This window comes from Pseudorasbora parva, chromosome 19, assembly GCF_024679245.1.
Source record: "Pseudorasbora parva isolate DD20220531a chromosome 19, ASM2467924v1, whole genome shotgun sequence".
Lineage (NCBI taxonomy): Eukaryota > Metazoa > Chordata > Actinopteri > Cypriniformes > Gobionidae > Pseudorasbora > Pseudorasbora parva.
The window spans coordinates 38,238,708-38,256,179 of record NC_090190.1 but is presented as its reverse complement, the minus strand read 5'-3'; the positions used below and the strand labels follow the sequence as shown (position 1 = coordinate 38,256,179).

The 17,472-nt window shown below is 37.7% G+C and overlaps 1 protein-coding gene across 1 annotated transcript in view; it reads right to left on the bottom strand.

Moving 5' to 3' along the window:
* Nucleotides 1–2,609: 2,609 nt before the first annotated feature.
* tmem170b (transmembrane protein 170B) overlaps nt 2,610–17,472 on the bottom strand; it is a 34,007-nt gene continuing 19,144 nt past the window's right edge. The window contains exons 2-3 of the mRNA XM_067425681.1: nt 13,223–13,393; nt 2,610–9,099 (exon numbers count right to left, since the gene is read on the bottom strand). Of these exons, the coding sequence (XP_067281782.1) occupies nt 8,969–9,099; nt 13,223–13,393 (302 nt within the window). The 3' untranslated portion in view covers nt 2,610–8,968. The remainder of the gene's footprint in view (nt 9,100–13,222; nt 13,394–17,472) is intronic.

Sequence of the window (17,472 nt, the reverse complement as noted above, 5' to 3'; positions counted from 1 at the left end):
AGACGACACTTGCGGGCAGATTAAATTTGCTGCCGCTAGGGTGCGTCTAGATTTCTAGGCTAACACTTTGGGCCTTTTCGTACAAATTGATCATCGTTTAAACGCCACAGCCAACCTGCATATTGTATGTCCACCCCTTTAGTGTACCCATCTTCTAACGGCTACTTCCAGCAGGATAGCATGTCACAAAGCTCAAATCATCTCAAGCTGGTTTCCTGAACATGACAGTGAGTTCACTAAACTCAAATGTCTCCACAGTCACCAGTTCTCTGTCCAAAAGAGCAGCTTTGGGATGTGGAGGAATGGGAAATTCACATCATGGATGTGGAGAAAAATCTCAGGCAACGGTGTGATGTTATCATGGAGCAAGATTTCTGAGGAATGTTTCCAGCACCTTGTTGAATCTGTGCCACAAAGAATTAAGGCAGTTCTGAAGACAACCTAGTACTATCGACCCTGTTGAAAAAAAACATCATATGCTGATTAGGTAGGTTGTTTTGAAGCATTGTCTAGCTACTGACCAGTTTAAACCGTGTTTAAAGTGTATGTATATATATTATATATATTAAAGGAACACTCCACTTTTTTTAGAAATAGGGCTATCTTCTTTCCTACATTTAGATATGTGGGCAAATGCATTTTTGACTTTTGACTCAAAAAGTGCATGCATTGTTTTAGTTTGGCAGGGTCGCCTCTAGCTTAGCTTAGCTTAGCATAATGAATGGAATCATGTTGCCAGCTAGCATGCCCCGAGTAAAAGTGATAAAAAAATATATATTAAAAAAAACACCACCTAATTACTTCTTGCCTGCTTATTCACAACAAGTAAAAATAGCGATGCAGATTAAGACTATTGATTTGGGACTATATTATGGGGAAGCACAGGCGAAGCACTGTATACTGGCACAGAGATTATATTGACTGAAGTTTGGGGATTTCATGTGTTGCGTGATATCTCTGCACTCAAGTAGCAGTGCTAGTCCCAAGTCAATATCTGCCTAGGAAATCACCTAGTCTTAATCTGCATCGCTATTTGTATTCGTTGTGAATACACAGGCCACAAGAAATAATTAGGTGCGGTTTTGTTTTTTTAATCACTTTTACACACACACACACACACACACACACACACACACACACACACACACATATAAAATATGTAAAGCAACTCTGCATGTATCCTTATAGCAAACAAGACAAATATCAAAACGCTTTGCAAGCACAGGGAAAACATCCATAGAATGGAAACTTGTCAGAAGTGTTAATAAATATGCCAATATTCATTTTATTTTACTTTAGCTTAATATTGCAACATTACCTTATTAAATCCAAAGGTTGCACTTCACTTTGTATAAAGTCACTTTGAATAAAAGCCTCTTGCAAATACAAATGTAAATGTAAATGTAAATGGAGCGGCCTTAAAAGCTAGTTTGCTAGTTTTGGAACATAGCCAGAGTCAGGCCGTGTGGCACAACCTCACGTCCTATATCCTCTGGCGGCCGTCATACATCCGTCTCCATGCCCGTTTTAAAGGATTTCTACCAAATTTAGTGCTCGGATTTAAACAGTAGCTCTGAAAATAGTATCGTGGCGCCCTCCAGGAGGGCGGCTCCTCGTCCGCTGGTGGTAAGGGTGTGCTGGGTCTGCACGTCCACGCCAGGGTGCCTCGTGGTGGGCGCGCTGTAGCAGGACGGCTGAGGGAGATGAAAGGCCTCTACACTAAATGACACATGCAGCAATGAACGCATTATATTTATGCAACCAATGACTTATAAAAAGTAAACGAGGCAGTCTGACCTCTATTGTGATTTCTGAGTTGTTATACAATTGACATTGTACTATTCACCATGAATTCAGCAAAAAGGAGCCAAAAAGATAAAACAGCCAAGACTATATTAAAACCAGACTAAGTCCAAACACTGAGTCAGGATTTGATGACAATCAGTCAAATGATTTATTTATTTATTTATGCCCAGTTTTTTCTTCTTTCCAATTTTAATTATTTAATTTTAAACAAACATTTCTACATTTTATATATAATTTTAAATATTTTTCAATTCAGAAAGGCTATATTAAATCGCACAAAAAATCATATACGTAAATGCTATTTGAATTCATTTTTATTCATCAGAATCCTACACTGTAAAAAAAAAAATATTGTCATGATTTGTCATCACAATTTTTTAACATTTGTCAAATCAACTTAGATAATTAATGTGGTTCAGATAACATAATATTTTGAGTTTATATTTATTAAACCAGTCTTCTTTGTTGTATTAACTCAAATGTTTAATTTCAATGAACTCAATATTTAAACGCAACCAGGTTACTTACTTAAGCTAAAACAATATTATTTAACAGTGTAAAATAAAAGTATCTCAAGTTCCACAAACATTGATAGTAATCATAAATGTTTCTTGAGCATCAAATCATCATGATGAATGATTTCTGAAGGATAATGTGACACTGAAGACTGGAGGAATGATGCAAAAAAATTCAGCTTTGATCACAGGAATAAATTACATTGATTAACCTTACTTTCTGCATACACCATTTATTACTGACAAAGTTTTTATTTCAGTAAATGATGGCCACAAGATGACTTTTACTGTAAAACAGTTTTATTTCAACTGACCTCAGAGTGATTTACAGAGGAGCATTTGTACATAAATAGAGGTGCTGGAAAGCACAGCTGTTTGCTCATACAAAATTAAAAAAAGAACATATCATACACTATCTACACACGCCACTTCCTGCGACGCGGCGCTTAAGAAGGATTGTCAGAAATCCATTCGCACACGTTGAAGTCTGAGAGGAGTTGCATTTTTGCATGCAGTCACTGAGGTACAGACACGTGACAGTGTTGAATGTCTGTCACGGATGTGCCGGCATCATGTTCCTCTCTGTATTACAACATTCTCCATCTCAAGGCCTGAAATCTTACCGTCCGTTCATGGCACATGCACATCTTCAAATCAAACTTTTTTTCACACACATATGACTTATGAATAGCAACTGACCAATCAGCAGCTCTGAATTTGATTGGGTCATGAGGACACTCACCCCAGCCCAGCTGTTAAACTGGTATTATGACCCTCAAAAATGTGCAAAACAACAAAAAGCAAAGCTTTTGATTTTCTATCTAAAAAAAAAGATGAGATACATGCAGATTTATTGTTCACAATCTTAAAGGCAGTTATAAAGGTATTTCAGCACAATCCTGCTCAGTCAAACTTGATCAAAACATCAGAATCAACCAGACCTTCTCGCAAAGGGAAAATACTCCATCACAAATCGGATTCAATACACTCTAACACACCTACATACAAGCAGACAGCAACACGGACAGCACGTCTACACAACTACAGCTTCACTCAAACACAGACACCTAAAGCTTGTGTTTCACAAACATCATGTTCAAATACGCCATGACTTTAGTTTCAGTTTAATGTTTTGTCCTTCTCTACATTTGTGTTTGCAGATGAGCAGATGAGAACTGAATAAATACTACAGATTTTAAGGGGGGGAAAATATTAATATTTGAAATATATTTTGCTTTAACAATGTAAGAAGTTTACAGAATGGAATAATAGCATACTGTATACTATGTAGTACACAGTTCCTTTTTTAAAGTAGCATGTGAAATTGTATACTGTAAGCTAATTTTCAAATGTCATATGACCTTGTTACGTTTAATTCAGCCCCGTCCATAAATATATAGTTATTTAGCTCCTTTTTAATGCAATTTTGTGGTTATCATAGGGTATTTCATGCATATAGAACATTTTCATTTTATGCACACTATACATTCTGCAAAACCGATTTTCTCAGTATTTCGTCCTGTTTTCCAGTAAAATCTAAATTTATCAACAACACAAAAACATTCACGACACATTAACTGAAGCAAAACGACAAGAAATTAAAGTCCCCCTGTAGTCAATAATTGTATCCCTTAAAACTAATCTTTGCTCCCCAAAATACATTTAAAATTCTTTATGATTTAAATATGAACGTAACTCTACAACAGGGTTGGCAGGTTTGCCAGGGGGTGGGGTGAGGGGTAAAAATTGTGTTTGGATGGTAAAATATGTTTTTTGGCAGGGTTCCCTGCTAAAATTCGCATTCCTGGGGCTAAATATCACATAATTGGGATCGCTTGAACACACAGACATGATAAACAACCCGCAGCAACAGTGTTAAAGTACGCCCAATTTGTTGGGAAAACCGCAAACTTGGCAACACTGCTCTACACCCTGCACGTTGGTTGGTCACAAAATAATTTGTGACGTCAGAAACACCAGCGATTTCAAACGCCGTTTTTGGTTTACTGCAGTTTTAAGGAGAAAATAGGCTACTCCACAATGGTGTTGACTCATGCAGTTGCACATGGTTTGTCTGAAAGCACATTAAAAACACCACATAGACATATAAACATCAATAAAAACTTGATTTTCACCTCAGGGGGGATTCCTTTTTTGTGTTTGTTTTTTAAGCATAAAGTTTATGCTTAGAACAAATATCTGCCAATGGGGTACGATTTCCTTTTGAATTAAGTTTACTTTTCTTACCCCACTGGCAGATATTTTTTTCTCTTTTAAAGCTTAAACTCACATCATTTTGATATTTAATAGTTGTCATTTTGCTTGTATCTTGATTAAAGATGTGTAGCCTAGATATCTGCACTGGAAAACAAGTCAAAAGCACTAAATATTGTTTTGCATGCAGTGCACTGCAAAAATAGTAGCATGGCAGTAGCCTAGCCTATATGCCATTCCAAACAGCTACAGTAGCGAAGAGTGGTACTGAATTTACTAATCAATCAAATCCAAAGCAAATACATAAATATAAATAAACAGAAAGTGACTCTTTTCACACTCGCAGAATCCCTCATGAATTATGAATGAACACATTTGACAGAGCTGCAGTCGCTGTTCCCTCGACAGTCAGCGGCCGAGTTTCACTCTCACTCACAGTACACTGTCGCCCTCTGCAGGGCTGCTCTGGGACTGCAAGCCAACGATTAGTTGCATAAGATTGGAAATAAATAAATAGCCATTACATCAAACGCCCTCATCAATACTCAAACTCATTAATAACATCCTAACACCTTTCACAGTAACAACAAAAGGGAAATCAGCTTTTTTTTCAGGAGTAGTTCAGACTTAAAACAGCTTCATGAATTAGTGCCGAGAAATCTGACAAGCAAAAACACAATATATAAAAATTCATAAACACTTGTTTAAAAAAACATATTCAATTTAAAAAGTACTAAAGCTGAAGAGATAAGGAATACTTTGGCTTAAATAAACATTGAAGGATAGAGCAAAAGGAATAATTTCCCATGATCCATTGTGTTTCAGTGACTTCGACGTCACTTGTTCCATACAATACATAGGGCGCGTCTCAATCATCTCACTAGTCCACTAGTCAGGGCACTGATCAGGGAGTCAGCCCATTGACTTATGTCCTAATCAGTGCCCTGACTAGTGGACTAGTAAGATGATTGAAACTGAATGCCCATAGTTTTAGACGTCATTCGCTTTGACACAACTGCCACACATGGAATGCACTGTTAATAAACAAAAAAACATTATTTGTTCAGTAATGCTTAAATACAGAAATAGGCAGAGAAAAGAGCAGTTTGATATCCATCTTTGAAGAGATTGACAGGCTATGCTATGAAAAATGTAAATAATACTTCATAATAATTAAATGATTTGTAAACTGAATGCAGTTGAGTTTGTTCTTGCTTGAAAAAAATGTATAACATCATCTATAAAGCCTGTATAGGACTTTTAAAGGTATGTTAATGCATTAGAAAAATTTCATATAATACATTAAATTTAGTTTTTAATGCATTTCTTAATTTGTATTATACTCGTACTTTGTTGTGAGCGGCTATTTGGTGGTTATAAAATTTAAATAAAATAGCTTGCTTTATTATGAAGCTTTGTAATAATAATTCAGTGTTATTAATTTTTTTTATCCATACACCAGGTAAAAAGCATTCTAATTCAAACCCGATTTAATGCAGGTTTGTTCAGATCCCTAGCCAGAAACATTAAGAGAAATAAATAATAGTGATTCTTGCCTTGGTAACTGATCATTCTGTATAGGGCTTTATGAATACCGTGATGCATTACATATAAAGCTTCATATAGTGCTAACAAATAAATATTTTTAAAAAACGTAATTATTTGCAAACATTTACATTCAAAACAAATCGAATAGTCTTCAACAATAAGGTTAATTATCAAAACATCAAAAATGACTGGTGTTCATAAAAAGGAGACAATGTTTTATCAATAATAAAGCCAGTGGCAGCAGTGAGGTGTCGTAAAACACACCGCTGTCGTCACATTCCACACCGGCGAAGCGCTCTCCTTTTAACATTTTAACACCAGGACGCTCTCTCCTGTTCCTCACAGAACGCTAGTTTATACGGTTTTGGTGACCATCAGGAAACTTATGGAAGGCAAATTATTAACAGTGCAATTTCACACGTCTGTTGGCAAAGCCCCACGAGCAACCGCTTTCATTACGGCATCAGTGTGCACGTCCACGCTTTTAAGTACAATACATTTGTCCAAGTATCCTAAAAAAATCACAAGATTAAGATTCAATTTGTGATGCCACTGCAAAGGAGAAAATACCCTCCTGATTTACTCACTTAGTCGTACGCCAGGACGAAGGTGTCTGTCTTGTCTTAAGGCCTGAGGGTTAAGTCCCCATACTCGAGCAGGGAGAGTATTGCCACAGTAATGCTGGATAAAATGAATTATACATAAAGACTTTGATTACTATGAAATGACATTTGTACAAGGACAAGCTCAGATCTGAAAGTGTACAGGGCAGGGAATCCGCGATATAATCACAGCTGAGGGATCACATCATAACACAGAACAAAAAGTTGTAGACCATTTAGAATAGTTGTCATCTTTGCTTCAAAATTAACATTTGATTAAATACCAAATAGAGCTGCACGATTCTGGGTAAATTGAGAATCCAGATTTCAAACAGAAACAGACAACTAAACAAAATTGCATGTAATTTACTAGACTACAGGGTCAAATTATTGATTCAATGACTTCACTTGCTTGTTTACTGGATGAATCAATATTTATGCACAAATCTCTTGACTGAATGAATCAATGACATACATTTTTTTTAACAGTCACTTGTCGACAACTGGTGGCGTAATGATGTAATCGCTACAATTGTAATTTAAAGTGCCAAGTTACTATCAAAATGTGATTTGCACTATTTTGATCACTTCTGTAGACATTAGTGTTTATATCCGGACTATAATCTTTTTATCTCAGTACTTCTGTGATAATATGAATATTTGTAACACAGAAATGTGTGGTTGAAAAGATTATTTGTGAAGTGGTTTTATACCTGTATGTAACGTTAAAAACTGGCGCACTAACAAAGATGCTAAAGACCGCAGCCGCTAACGTGCCTCTTGAGGCCAGGGGAGTGAGCTTTACACGCATAGCTGCTACTTACCTACGTCCGTTACATTTACCACCTTAAACCTCACTCCCATCCGGGTCACGGCACCAAACTTGACCCACTCTGAGCGGGGACTGAACCAAGGTCTCTGGCGTGAGAGGCGGGTACGCTAACAAGGACGCTAAAGACCACAGCCGCTAGTGTCAGTCTCTAAATGCCTCTCAAGGTCAGGGGAGTGAGGTTTACATGCACAGCTCTTACTGGCTGTTACACTCACCCCCCTAAACTTTACTCCCATCCGGGTCACGGCACCAAATGTAACTGGTCCTATTCGACCCACTCCGAGCGGGTCTTGAACTGATGTCTCTGGCGTGGGAGGCGGACGTGCTAACAAACAAGGATGCTAAAGACTGCAGCCGCTAACATTAGCCACTAGCACGTCTTTTGAGGCCAGGGGAGTGAGGTTTACACACATAGTTCTACGGCCTACGTCCATTACATATACATGATAACTGGTCTCTCTTGGTCAGTGTAAACACATATTTTGTGCCGCTGTGATTTTGTGAAAGATTTAATAGACACAAGCAAATCTCTGTCATTTAGGAATGAAATTGAGTGTGTGTTTGAATCGAGATCAAGATTTTTCAGCAATGAGTCGTGCAGCTCTATTGTAGGCCAAAGTGAATTTTTTGAATAATTTTCACGACTGACATTTGAGTAAATATCAGAGTTAAAATTCACACTGATGATCCATTGTGTGATTCCATATTATAAATAAGGCATTTTCCATTATAGATAAATTTATACAGGTTACAAGAGACCAGATTACACTTAAACCTCCTTGAATTAAGGTCCATATTGCATAACCTTCTACAGATCTTTTTTAGACAGTTTTCAAAATGCAGAAAGTGCGAAGTGGAAGTCATTATGGAGAAGAAAACTGGATGTGGTAATACTGCTGGACCAGTGTGAAGATCCATAATCACACAAACAGGAACGCTTCAGGCCGTTCAGTTGAGAAGAAGTATAACATGTTTAGTGGTATTTTCCCACACTTATTGAGGATGTAAAGACATACAGACAGAGAGGATGCTTTTGATGCATCCATCTTGGCTTTACGGCCCAGCTAGGGCTCTAACATCATTCAGTTACATAAAGCTGAAGTGATCCATGTGCAAAAACAAAACAAATGTTCAACAAAGATGAACAGACATCCCAAGATTCATCATAATCCTCCATTGAGGCAGTTGGCACGTTGATTTTCAGTCTGAGACTGAGTTTCAGTCATTGGCCTATAATGCTGTTTTTGCTTCTTGAAATGGTGAATTCTCCAAGAGATATTGTTCCATAGCGTTTCATAAAGTGGTCCACTGGCCATTAGCGACTCCTAAAGATCATTTCTTTGCACCACAGGCCAAATCTCCGTAGGTTTAACCCCACTCACCTGGAGCCCGGCTCTTCTGCCGGCTGAATGGCGGATAAGGTGTGTGAGTCAATGATGCTTGCCGTTCGTTCAAAGAGTGGCCAAGATCCGTGAGAATGAAATGATGACGGTAAAAGTGGTCTGGCCCACCCCGAACACCAGAGCTTCAAGAGGAGCCATGTCCTTCCCTGCCACACGGTACACACCTGCCACTGCCGCACCTGCCACAGGAAAAATTATAAATTAATATGTAGATATGTAGACAAACTTTGATGTTGGCTTAAAGGAAGTGTATGAAAGATTGTGGCCAAAACTGGTACTTCAGGTGTATTGGTCGATAGGTGGAGGGTGGAGCTTCAGGCCAAAACATGTCAACATCAACATCAGTTGAGGGCTGCAACAACAACTTTTAAATGACAATATCCTGGCCGGACTACTGTTGTCAGTGATTGAAGTATTTGAAATGAACATGATTTCTTAATGTCTAGTGACATATCAGGGCCATTTTATGATTAATTGAAAAACATTTCTTACTTACATTTCTTAAAGTTCCTTTAAGAAACACTAGTCTGAAGGTTTGTGGTCAGAAATATAATGTTTTTGTAGAATGCAATTCTAATGACACTTTAACGGTCCCCCAACGTTATTTTAACATTGCTCTTACACTATTTTAATGGTCCCTTTACATTCCCGGAACGTTCCCCTAACCTCTTTACTCCGATATCATTACCCCAGTTGCAAAATAATAACTTAATACACATTAAGGAACATTCTGTATAAGTTGTTTTTTATTATTTAAAAATAACCTACCTGAGCTAATTCGTACATTTAACGTAAAAATATCATGTAATCTCACATTTTTAACAGTGGAAACTTCAAATAGTGGAAACTTTAACTAGCTAATTCAATAAATGCCACTGTGTTAATTGGTTACACAGCGCTTTGGTAGCATTAGCATATCACTTGCTGAGGAAAGCAATATAATACATTTAACATATATCTGTTCTCAAACTAAGCTCATGCTCCACTTGTCACCAGGATGGCAACGGTTTTTACCAGTACAGGTAAATGTGTGTTGCAGTTGTTCTAAATGGTTGTTATATATATTCTGTATAAAATTATACAGTATAAAATTTAAATGTAAACTCTGTGTGGAATTATATTTCAATTATTTATAGTAAGTGTTTAGGGAAATATTTATTCAGAAGAAACATGAAAGGCAAAGCCCAAGAGACCTCCAAGTCTATCTGAATGAGAAAATCTTCCTCTGGCTAAAATATAAATAAAGATGTTTTTATGACTGTGAATGTGTTCGTATGCAATATTTCAAGTAAGGGATAATGTACACCCAGCCGGTTGTTATCAGAGTGATGCGGAGGGGTCTTGCATCACTCTGAAGGGGTTTGTTCTGCGATAACAACCGGCTGGGTGTACATTATCCCGCTTATTACACGGCTACTAGTCTCAAATAAATAATTATTAGACACAAAACATTATCTTGAGATTAAATATTTGATTAGCGCTTACGCAAAGCTTCCGCGAAGAAAAACAGTACCACTGCTTTAAGCCTTTATCTATTGTTGCTAAATGTTTAAAATTAATGCTGAAAGGGTTCGTTCACCCAAAAATGAAACCAAGCCTGTGATTTACTCACCCTCAAGTTATCATAGGTGTATGATATTCTTCTTTCAGACAAATAGAATCGGAGTTATATTTAAAAAGTCCAGGCTAACGTTAATCCAAGGAGCAGTTGTAGTCGTGTTTGAAGTCCATAAAAAATGCAGCTGTCCGTCAAATAACGTGCTCCACACGACTCCGATGGGTTAATAGAGCCTTCTGATTCGAATCGATGCGTTTGTGTAAGATAAATATCTATATTAAAAACGTTATAAAGGAAACCTGCCTTGAAGTCTTCCATTGTGTCCCACGGCTGTTTAGCCACAAGATGGCGCCAGAGTTAAGCATAGAAGTAGTACCGGTCAAGATAACTCGTAGTACCCGTATGAGCAGAAATAACATACCGCTGGAATACGCGATTGACCAATCAGAATCAAGTATTTCACAGAGCCGTGTAATAAGCCATAATAACACATCTTTAAGGGGCTGCATTATACACTTTTTTTACATTTAAAATCTAACTTTAATGTTAGTCAAGGTTTCATGCCCTAATGGATTGTCATAATCTAGTTTAACTATATGATTATTATTATTTTTTTTACCTTCTCTGACCCTTACAATTAAACTGGCTGTATTTACTACTGTTTTCTTCTACATGTAAATTCTCTGTCTTATGACTTGAAAACCATTTTCGGATAAGAAACGAGGCACACAACATGCCCATGAAGCTGCTGAAAACTGGAAACATGAGTTTATACATTATATAAATGTGGACCATCATATGTTAATGAATACAAGATTTCCAGCAGAATCACTAGATTGGATATCACTTTAGCCTTTCGCAGTAATTTATGTTTCTCTAGGCAAACATCTGACTTATTAAATGGTGCAGTGACAGGATTCAGTGTGTTTGTTTAAAATCCTGTGTGAAGTTTAAAGAGCTAGTTCACTCAAAAATGAAAATCCTGTCATATAATCCTGTTAATTACTTGTCCTCATGTCGTTTCAACCTGCAAGACTTTGTTCACTTTTGAAACACGAATGAAGATCTTTTTGATTAAATCTGAGAGCTTTCTGTCTCTCCATTGACAGCTAGATTGTAAAACGAATGAGTTTAGCAGTTTAGTCCAAAATTTCTGAAGACTCAAACGCTTTAAATGATGAACAGAATGAACTTTTACTCACTTATAGACATTGAGCAACTCACATATCTGTTATGTTAAGCTCAAGCATGTTCACGTGATGTGTGAGAACAAATGAGGTTCATTCTTGTTTTACGCATCACGTTTGAGCTTCAGCGAGAACCAATGAGGTTCATTCTCGTGTTACGCAGGTTCGGTTGGGCGTTAGCAAGAACCAATGAGGTTCATTCTCGTGTTACGCAGGTTTGGTTGGGCGTTAGCAAGAACCAATGAGGTTCATTCTCGTGTTACGCATCACGTTTGAGCTTCAGTAAGAACCAATGAGGTTCATTCTCCTGTTACGCATCACGTTTGAGCTTCAGCAAGAACCAATGAGGTTCATTCTCCTGTTACGCATCACGTTTGAGCTTCAGCAAGAACCAATGAGGTTCATTCTCCTGTTACGCATCACGTTTGAGCTTCAGCAAGAACCAATGAGGTTCATTCTCCTGTTACGCAGGTTCGGTTGGGCTTTAGCAAGCCAAGAACCAATGAGGTTTTTTTCTTCACAAGCAGGTTCCATTTATCTGCTGTTTATGTTCACTGATCATCTATATATTTGAATAAATGCATAAATTAAATCTGTTCATCTTAAAAAGTGATGAGTCTCTTCAGAATATTGACTAAACTGCTCAATTCATATGGATTAGAACTTTTTGAAACATCAATGTGGTAGTTTTGTAGCTCTCAATGGAGAGACAGGAAGCTCTCAGATTTCATCAAAAAAGATTTTCATTTGTGTTCTGAAGATGAACAAAAGTCTTACAGGTTATACAGGTTATGTATACAGTGTGTATATGAATATTAATGTATACAGCTGTATGTGACAGAGCCTCTCTCTCTCTCTCTCTCTCTCTCTCTCTCTCTCTCTCACACACACACACACAAACTGACTAAATGTTTCTCTCTCTCTCTCTCTCTCTCTCTCTCTCTCTCTCTCTCTCTCTCTCTCTCTCTCTCTCTCTCTCTCTCTCTCTCTCTCTCTCTCTCTCTCTCTCTCTCTCTCTCTCTCTCTCTCTCTCTCTCTCTCTCTCTCTCTCTCTCTCTCTCTCTCTCTCTCTCTCTCTCTCTCTCTCTCTCTCTCTCTCTCTCTCTCTCTCTCTCTCTCATCCATATTAATTAAAGACCTCTGGGAACGGGCACTCAGCATAGGGTTATTTTTGAATCAAACTCTGTTTGTGCCAACTGGAGAACAGCTAGTTCATTGACACTCTGCCCAACTAAACAATGTCCTTAAAGCATATTCCATTCTAATGCATTTTATCAGTCACAGATACACTCTAAAAACCACACAGAACACTTTAGCAACTGCATCGCAACACCACAGCAACCTCCCAGAACCCACTAGCATCATGGCAGTGAATTTGGCTTCAGAAAATGTAGTTGGATTATAAAAATGTTCCAGTTTCACAGTAATTTGATAACAACAGCAAAATTGAATAACGCACAAAAGGCCATTCATGTTGTAATCGAGAAAACGCACACTTAATGTACTAATATTGGCCATGAAGGCTGATAAGAAAAGCAGAAGTGAGTGAGTACTGACTGGTGATGACCCCTCCTGTGAGAGAGGCCAGGAAGCCCACGCTGATGAGCACCAGTGTGATGAGCCGTCCTCTCTTATGACGCTGCAGCGTCACACACATCAGCAGACCCACAGCGCTGTGAACGAACAAAGATGAGAATAGACACCATAGGAACACCCAGTACCACATTTCTGCAGAGAGAGAGAGAGAGAGAGAGAGAGAGAGAGAGAGAGAGAGAGAGAGAGAGAGAGAGAGAGAGAGAGAGAGAGGGAGAGGGAGAGGGAGAGGGAGAGGGAGAGGGAGAGGGAGAGGGAGAGAGGTTAGAAAGTTATCTGGTTTCAAAAATACAGCATTTCATTCAGGAAGTACGTACATGAATATGTCGGTTGCATGGCATTCCTAATTTGTGTAAAAATGTTTAACTTTTTCAATCCAAGAATGAGTCAAGAAAAAGATAAAACCAGTCCTGATCCATACTGTGTACATAAAGCATATCAGAAAAAAGAAGTATAGTGGAATATTATAAATCATTCATCATTACTAATAACAAAATAATTTGTTCAATGTTCTTTTTTTCTTCTAAAAAAGTTCTGCTTTCTGCTTCTTGAATGAAGAGGAACTTCAAAGTGAGGAACCTCTGTGAAAGGAACACTAACAAAGAGTCATGCAACACACTTGCAACTTTTGTTATGAGATCTGAAGCAGAAATATGAAGCTGTTTTCAACATTAATAGTAATGTTTCATGAGCAGCAAAGCAGCATATTAATGATTTCTGAAGGATCATGTGACACTGAAGAATGCAAAAAAAATGCAACTTTGATCAAAGAAATAAATTACATTTGACAATATATTCACATAGAAAACAACTGTTATATTTCACAATATTACGGTTTTTCTGTATTTTTGATCAAATAAATACATCCTGTGTGAACACTGTGTGTTTAGGAATGCTGGAAATGAAATTTGCCATAGCGAGACAAATAAATAAGTCCAAACAGTTTAAAATGCGATTTCTACCACATATTTAACAAAATCAGGAACGAAAACAAGAGACAAAAATGACAGAATTCATACAATGATTTATGGATATGCACAACTGAGTACATTAAATAAACCAAAAATGTATAAATGTCCAAACATGACCAAATATGCCCATAGTTGAAGAAATGCTTGTGAGAGTCTGCAGTCAGAACACATTGTAACAGAGCAGAACACTCTGTATTTATAACAGTGAACCTCTCCCACTATCACCAACCTCGCTTTCTCATAAACGGTCTGGTCCGCTTACATATACTTTCTCTCTTAAACACTCCATATACGTCTCTCAGTCCGCCACAGGCTTGGAGACAGTTATTATTTAAGTGCTTTGTCCACAGAGATCGGAGGAGAGTAAATGGACAGTTTGGCTCCACTGAGAGAAAATCAGACGGCTCTGGGTCGTTCCAGAAGATTCCAGGACATGAGCATCTTTGCTCAACAACAGACTGCTGTTGTCATGAACTCTTGGAAATACAGCTCCACATAAATGAAAAAAAGAAATGCTTGAGAAACCACACGCCCAGGCATAAATACTGCTGACAGCCTTAATCTAACATGTCAAAGCGAAAGTGTCAAATAACGAACTGCATAGTTGCACATGCAACGCTGTATAGTGCTGATTAGCGAGTTTGTATCCTGAAGCATGAAGAGACGTTATGCCATCAGCACCCTGTGTTCACTGAACATGGAAATGAATTTACACCATCATTCCTCCAGTCTTCAGTGTCACATGACCCTTCAGAAATCATTCTAATATGAGGATTTGATGATCAAGAAACATTTATGATTATTATAAATGTGTAAAATATATTTTTTTGCTGCTAAATATTTTTGTGGAAACTGGGATACACTACTGTTCAGTAGTTTAGATGTAAATTATGTTTTTAGAATTAAATTAATATACTTTTATTCAGCAAAGACACATTCAATTGATCAAAAGTGACAGCAAAGCTAAAAAAAAAAAAACTTTTTATAATGTTACAAAAGATTTGTATACAAAGATAAATGCTGCTCTTTTGAACTGCCTTTTGTACTCAAATATTCATCAAAGAATCCTGAAAAAACATTTTCTTGAGAACCTCAAGCATACTCTCAGCTTATTAGAATGATTTTTGAATTCTTATTCACTATTTTTCTGGGGACTCTCCATAGACGTAGTGGTTTTTATATACTGTACTTGTATACTTTACCCTTCAAAAACACAGACACACACACACACACACCCACACACACACACACACTCACACACACTCACACACACACACACACACACACACACACACACACACACACACACACACACACACACACACACACACACACACACACACACACACACACACGGTCTATCTAAAGATTGTGGTTGGTTGGAAGGTGTGCATTAAAACTAGCCTAGAAATCTAGACGCATCCTTGCGGGAGCAAATCTAATCTGCCCACGAGTGTCGTCTAGCAACTCTCAATACCCTTCTGAGCTGTAATTGCCAAACTCTTGACGGGCCAATCACATCATGTATAGAGTCGGTGGGTTGGGCTTAACATAATGACGCCAGAGTTGCGCTTGCATGCTTCTAGTAAACACAGAAACTAGCGAACGGCGGTCTTTCGAATCAGCTTTGACCGCGACTCTGAAAGACTTGGAGTTAAAGCTCCACTGTGTGATATTTTCCCCCATCTAGCGGTGTAAAGGTATATGACCATCCAGTGAATAATAGTTTCTGTTCCTCTCAATTCTGATTTCGTTTTAACTCCTACGGTGGCCGATTAGTCCAAAATTAACATGGCAATCCCCCTCTTCACATTCGACCATCGGTGCCATCGAGTGTTAAAACGCGAAAGGCGAAGCTTGGATTTATGGGTATGTCCCTCTTTGGCTAATGTACTTTCAAGATGGAGGGGCAACATGGCGACCGGCATTCAAACTCCTCACCCGTATGTATTTTCAATGGCAAATTATAAACCTACGAGAATACTTTATTACTTGAAATAAGTAAATATATATTAATGAGCACATATATTTTTGAAAGAACTAAGTGATTTTAGCTAAGAATAAACTAAAAAAAGCTTTTCTATGAGAAAAGAACGGCACTGAAGTCATTCTTAAGAAGGGAAGATGTGTTCGGAGTTTTGCCGACCGGATACGGTGAATGTTTAATCAGTCAGCGAGCTCTGCTTCACCTTTGTTGCTCTGGTTGGTGTAGCGCTATCCTATCGCGTGCAGAGGGAGTTTGTAAGACAACCGTTTATCCGCCCCTTGGATTGAGTCAATGGTGAGTTTCCAGACCAAACATCTTGATGTGGGTCTGGCTTGTCAGGCTACATTAAAACCGTATAAAGCACAGATAGTTCCAAGTCCATTAGTTCCATTTTATTGTTGTTATCCGGTACATGACAATATCATACAAAACAAATATACAGTATACAAATGCAACATATAAGGTCAAAATACAGACAGTGGTTGTAATTATCAATATTAAACTGGGTAAAAAATAAAGGAAAGGGGACGAGGAGAGAGAAAAAGTAATACAAAATAATGAGAAGTCAAAGTTATTGTCATAAGGACAGACAATGTCACAGACCAAAAATCTTCCAGACAGGGATACACATAGAAACACATGCTCTGTTCTTAATGCAGTTTGTAAAGCAAACGTTCATATGAGCCTATTTTTAATATTAAAAAAATGTTTGTGCTACTGAGCATGTAATAAGCAGAGTGTATATGGGTTGTGCAGCGGCCTATAGGTGCATATTACTAACGCACCCTTTAATTAACACAAAAAATATTGACTTTAGACCAGGTTTTTTTTGGGTCAATGGCACTGTCGTTTTCAGTTCCTCAAAATAGCAACATGTCAACAATGTGCCTGAATACATCTCATTTTCAGACACCCATGGGTGCACACATGGTCACAGCATTTGCTATTTAAACAACGTGGCACAGGATGTGAAAATAATAACTGCATTAGGCTGAAACTAGAAAAAAAACACTGGCGTCACATTGCTTCAATTACTAAATGAACTTGACTACTGAATTCAATCACTACATTATATTACTCAGCATGGATGTTGTCATTAAGCTGTTTTTGAATCTTCATTGTTAGTAGAGAGATGCCACACACACATCACTCTCTCTCTATTTAATAGACATTTAAATGAATCAGCCAATCATGAGAAATAGAATGATTCATTCAAATTCATTAAATATAATTTAATCAAATAAATGCAACCTTAC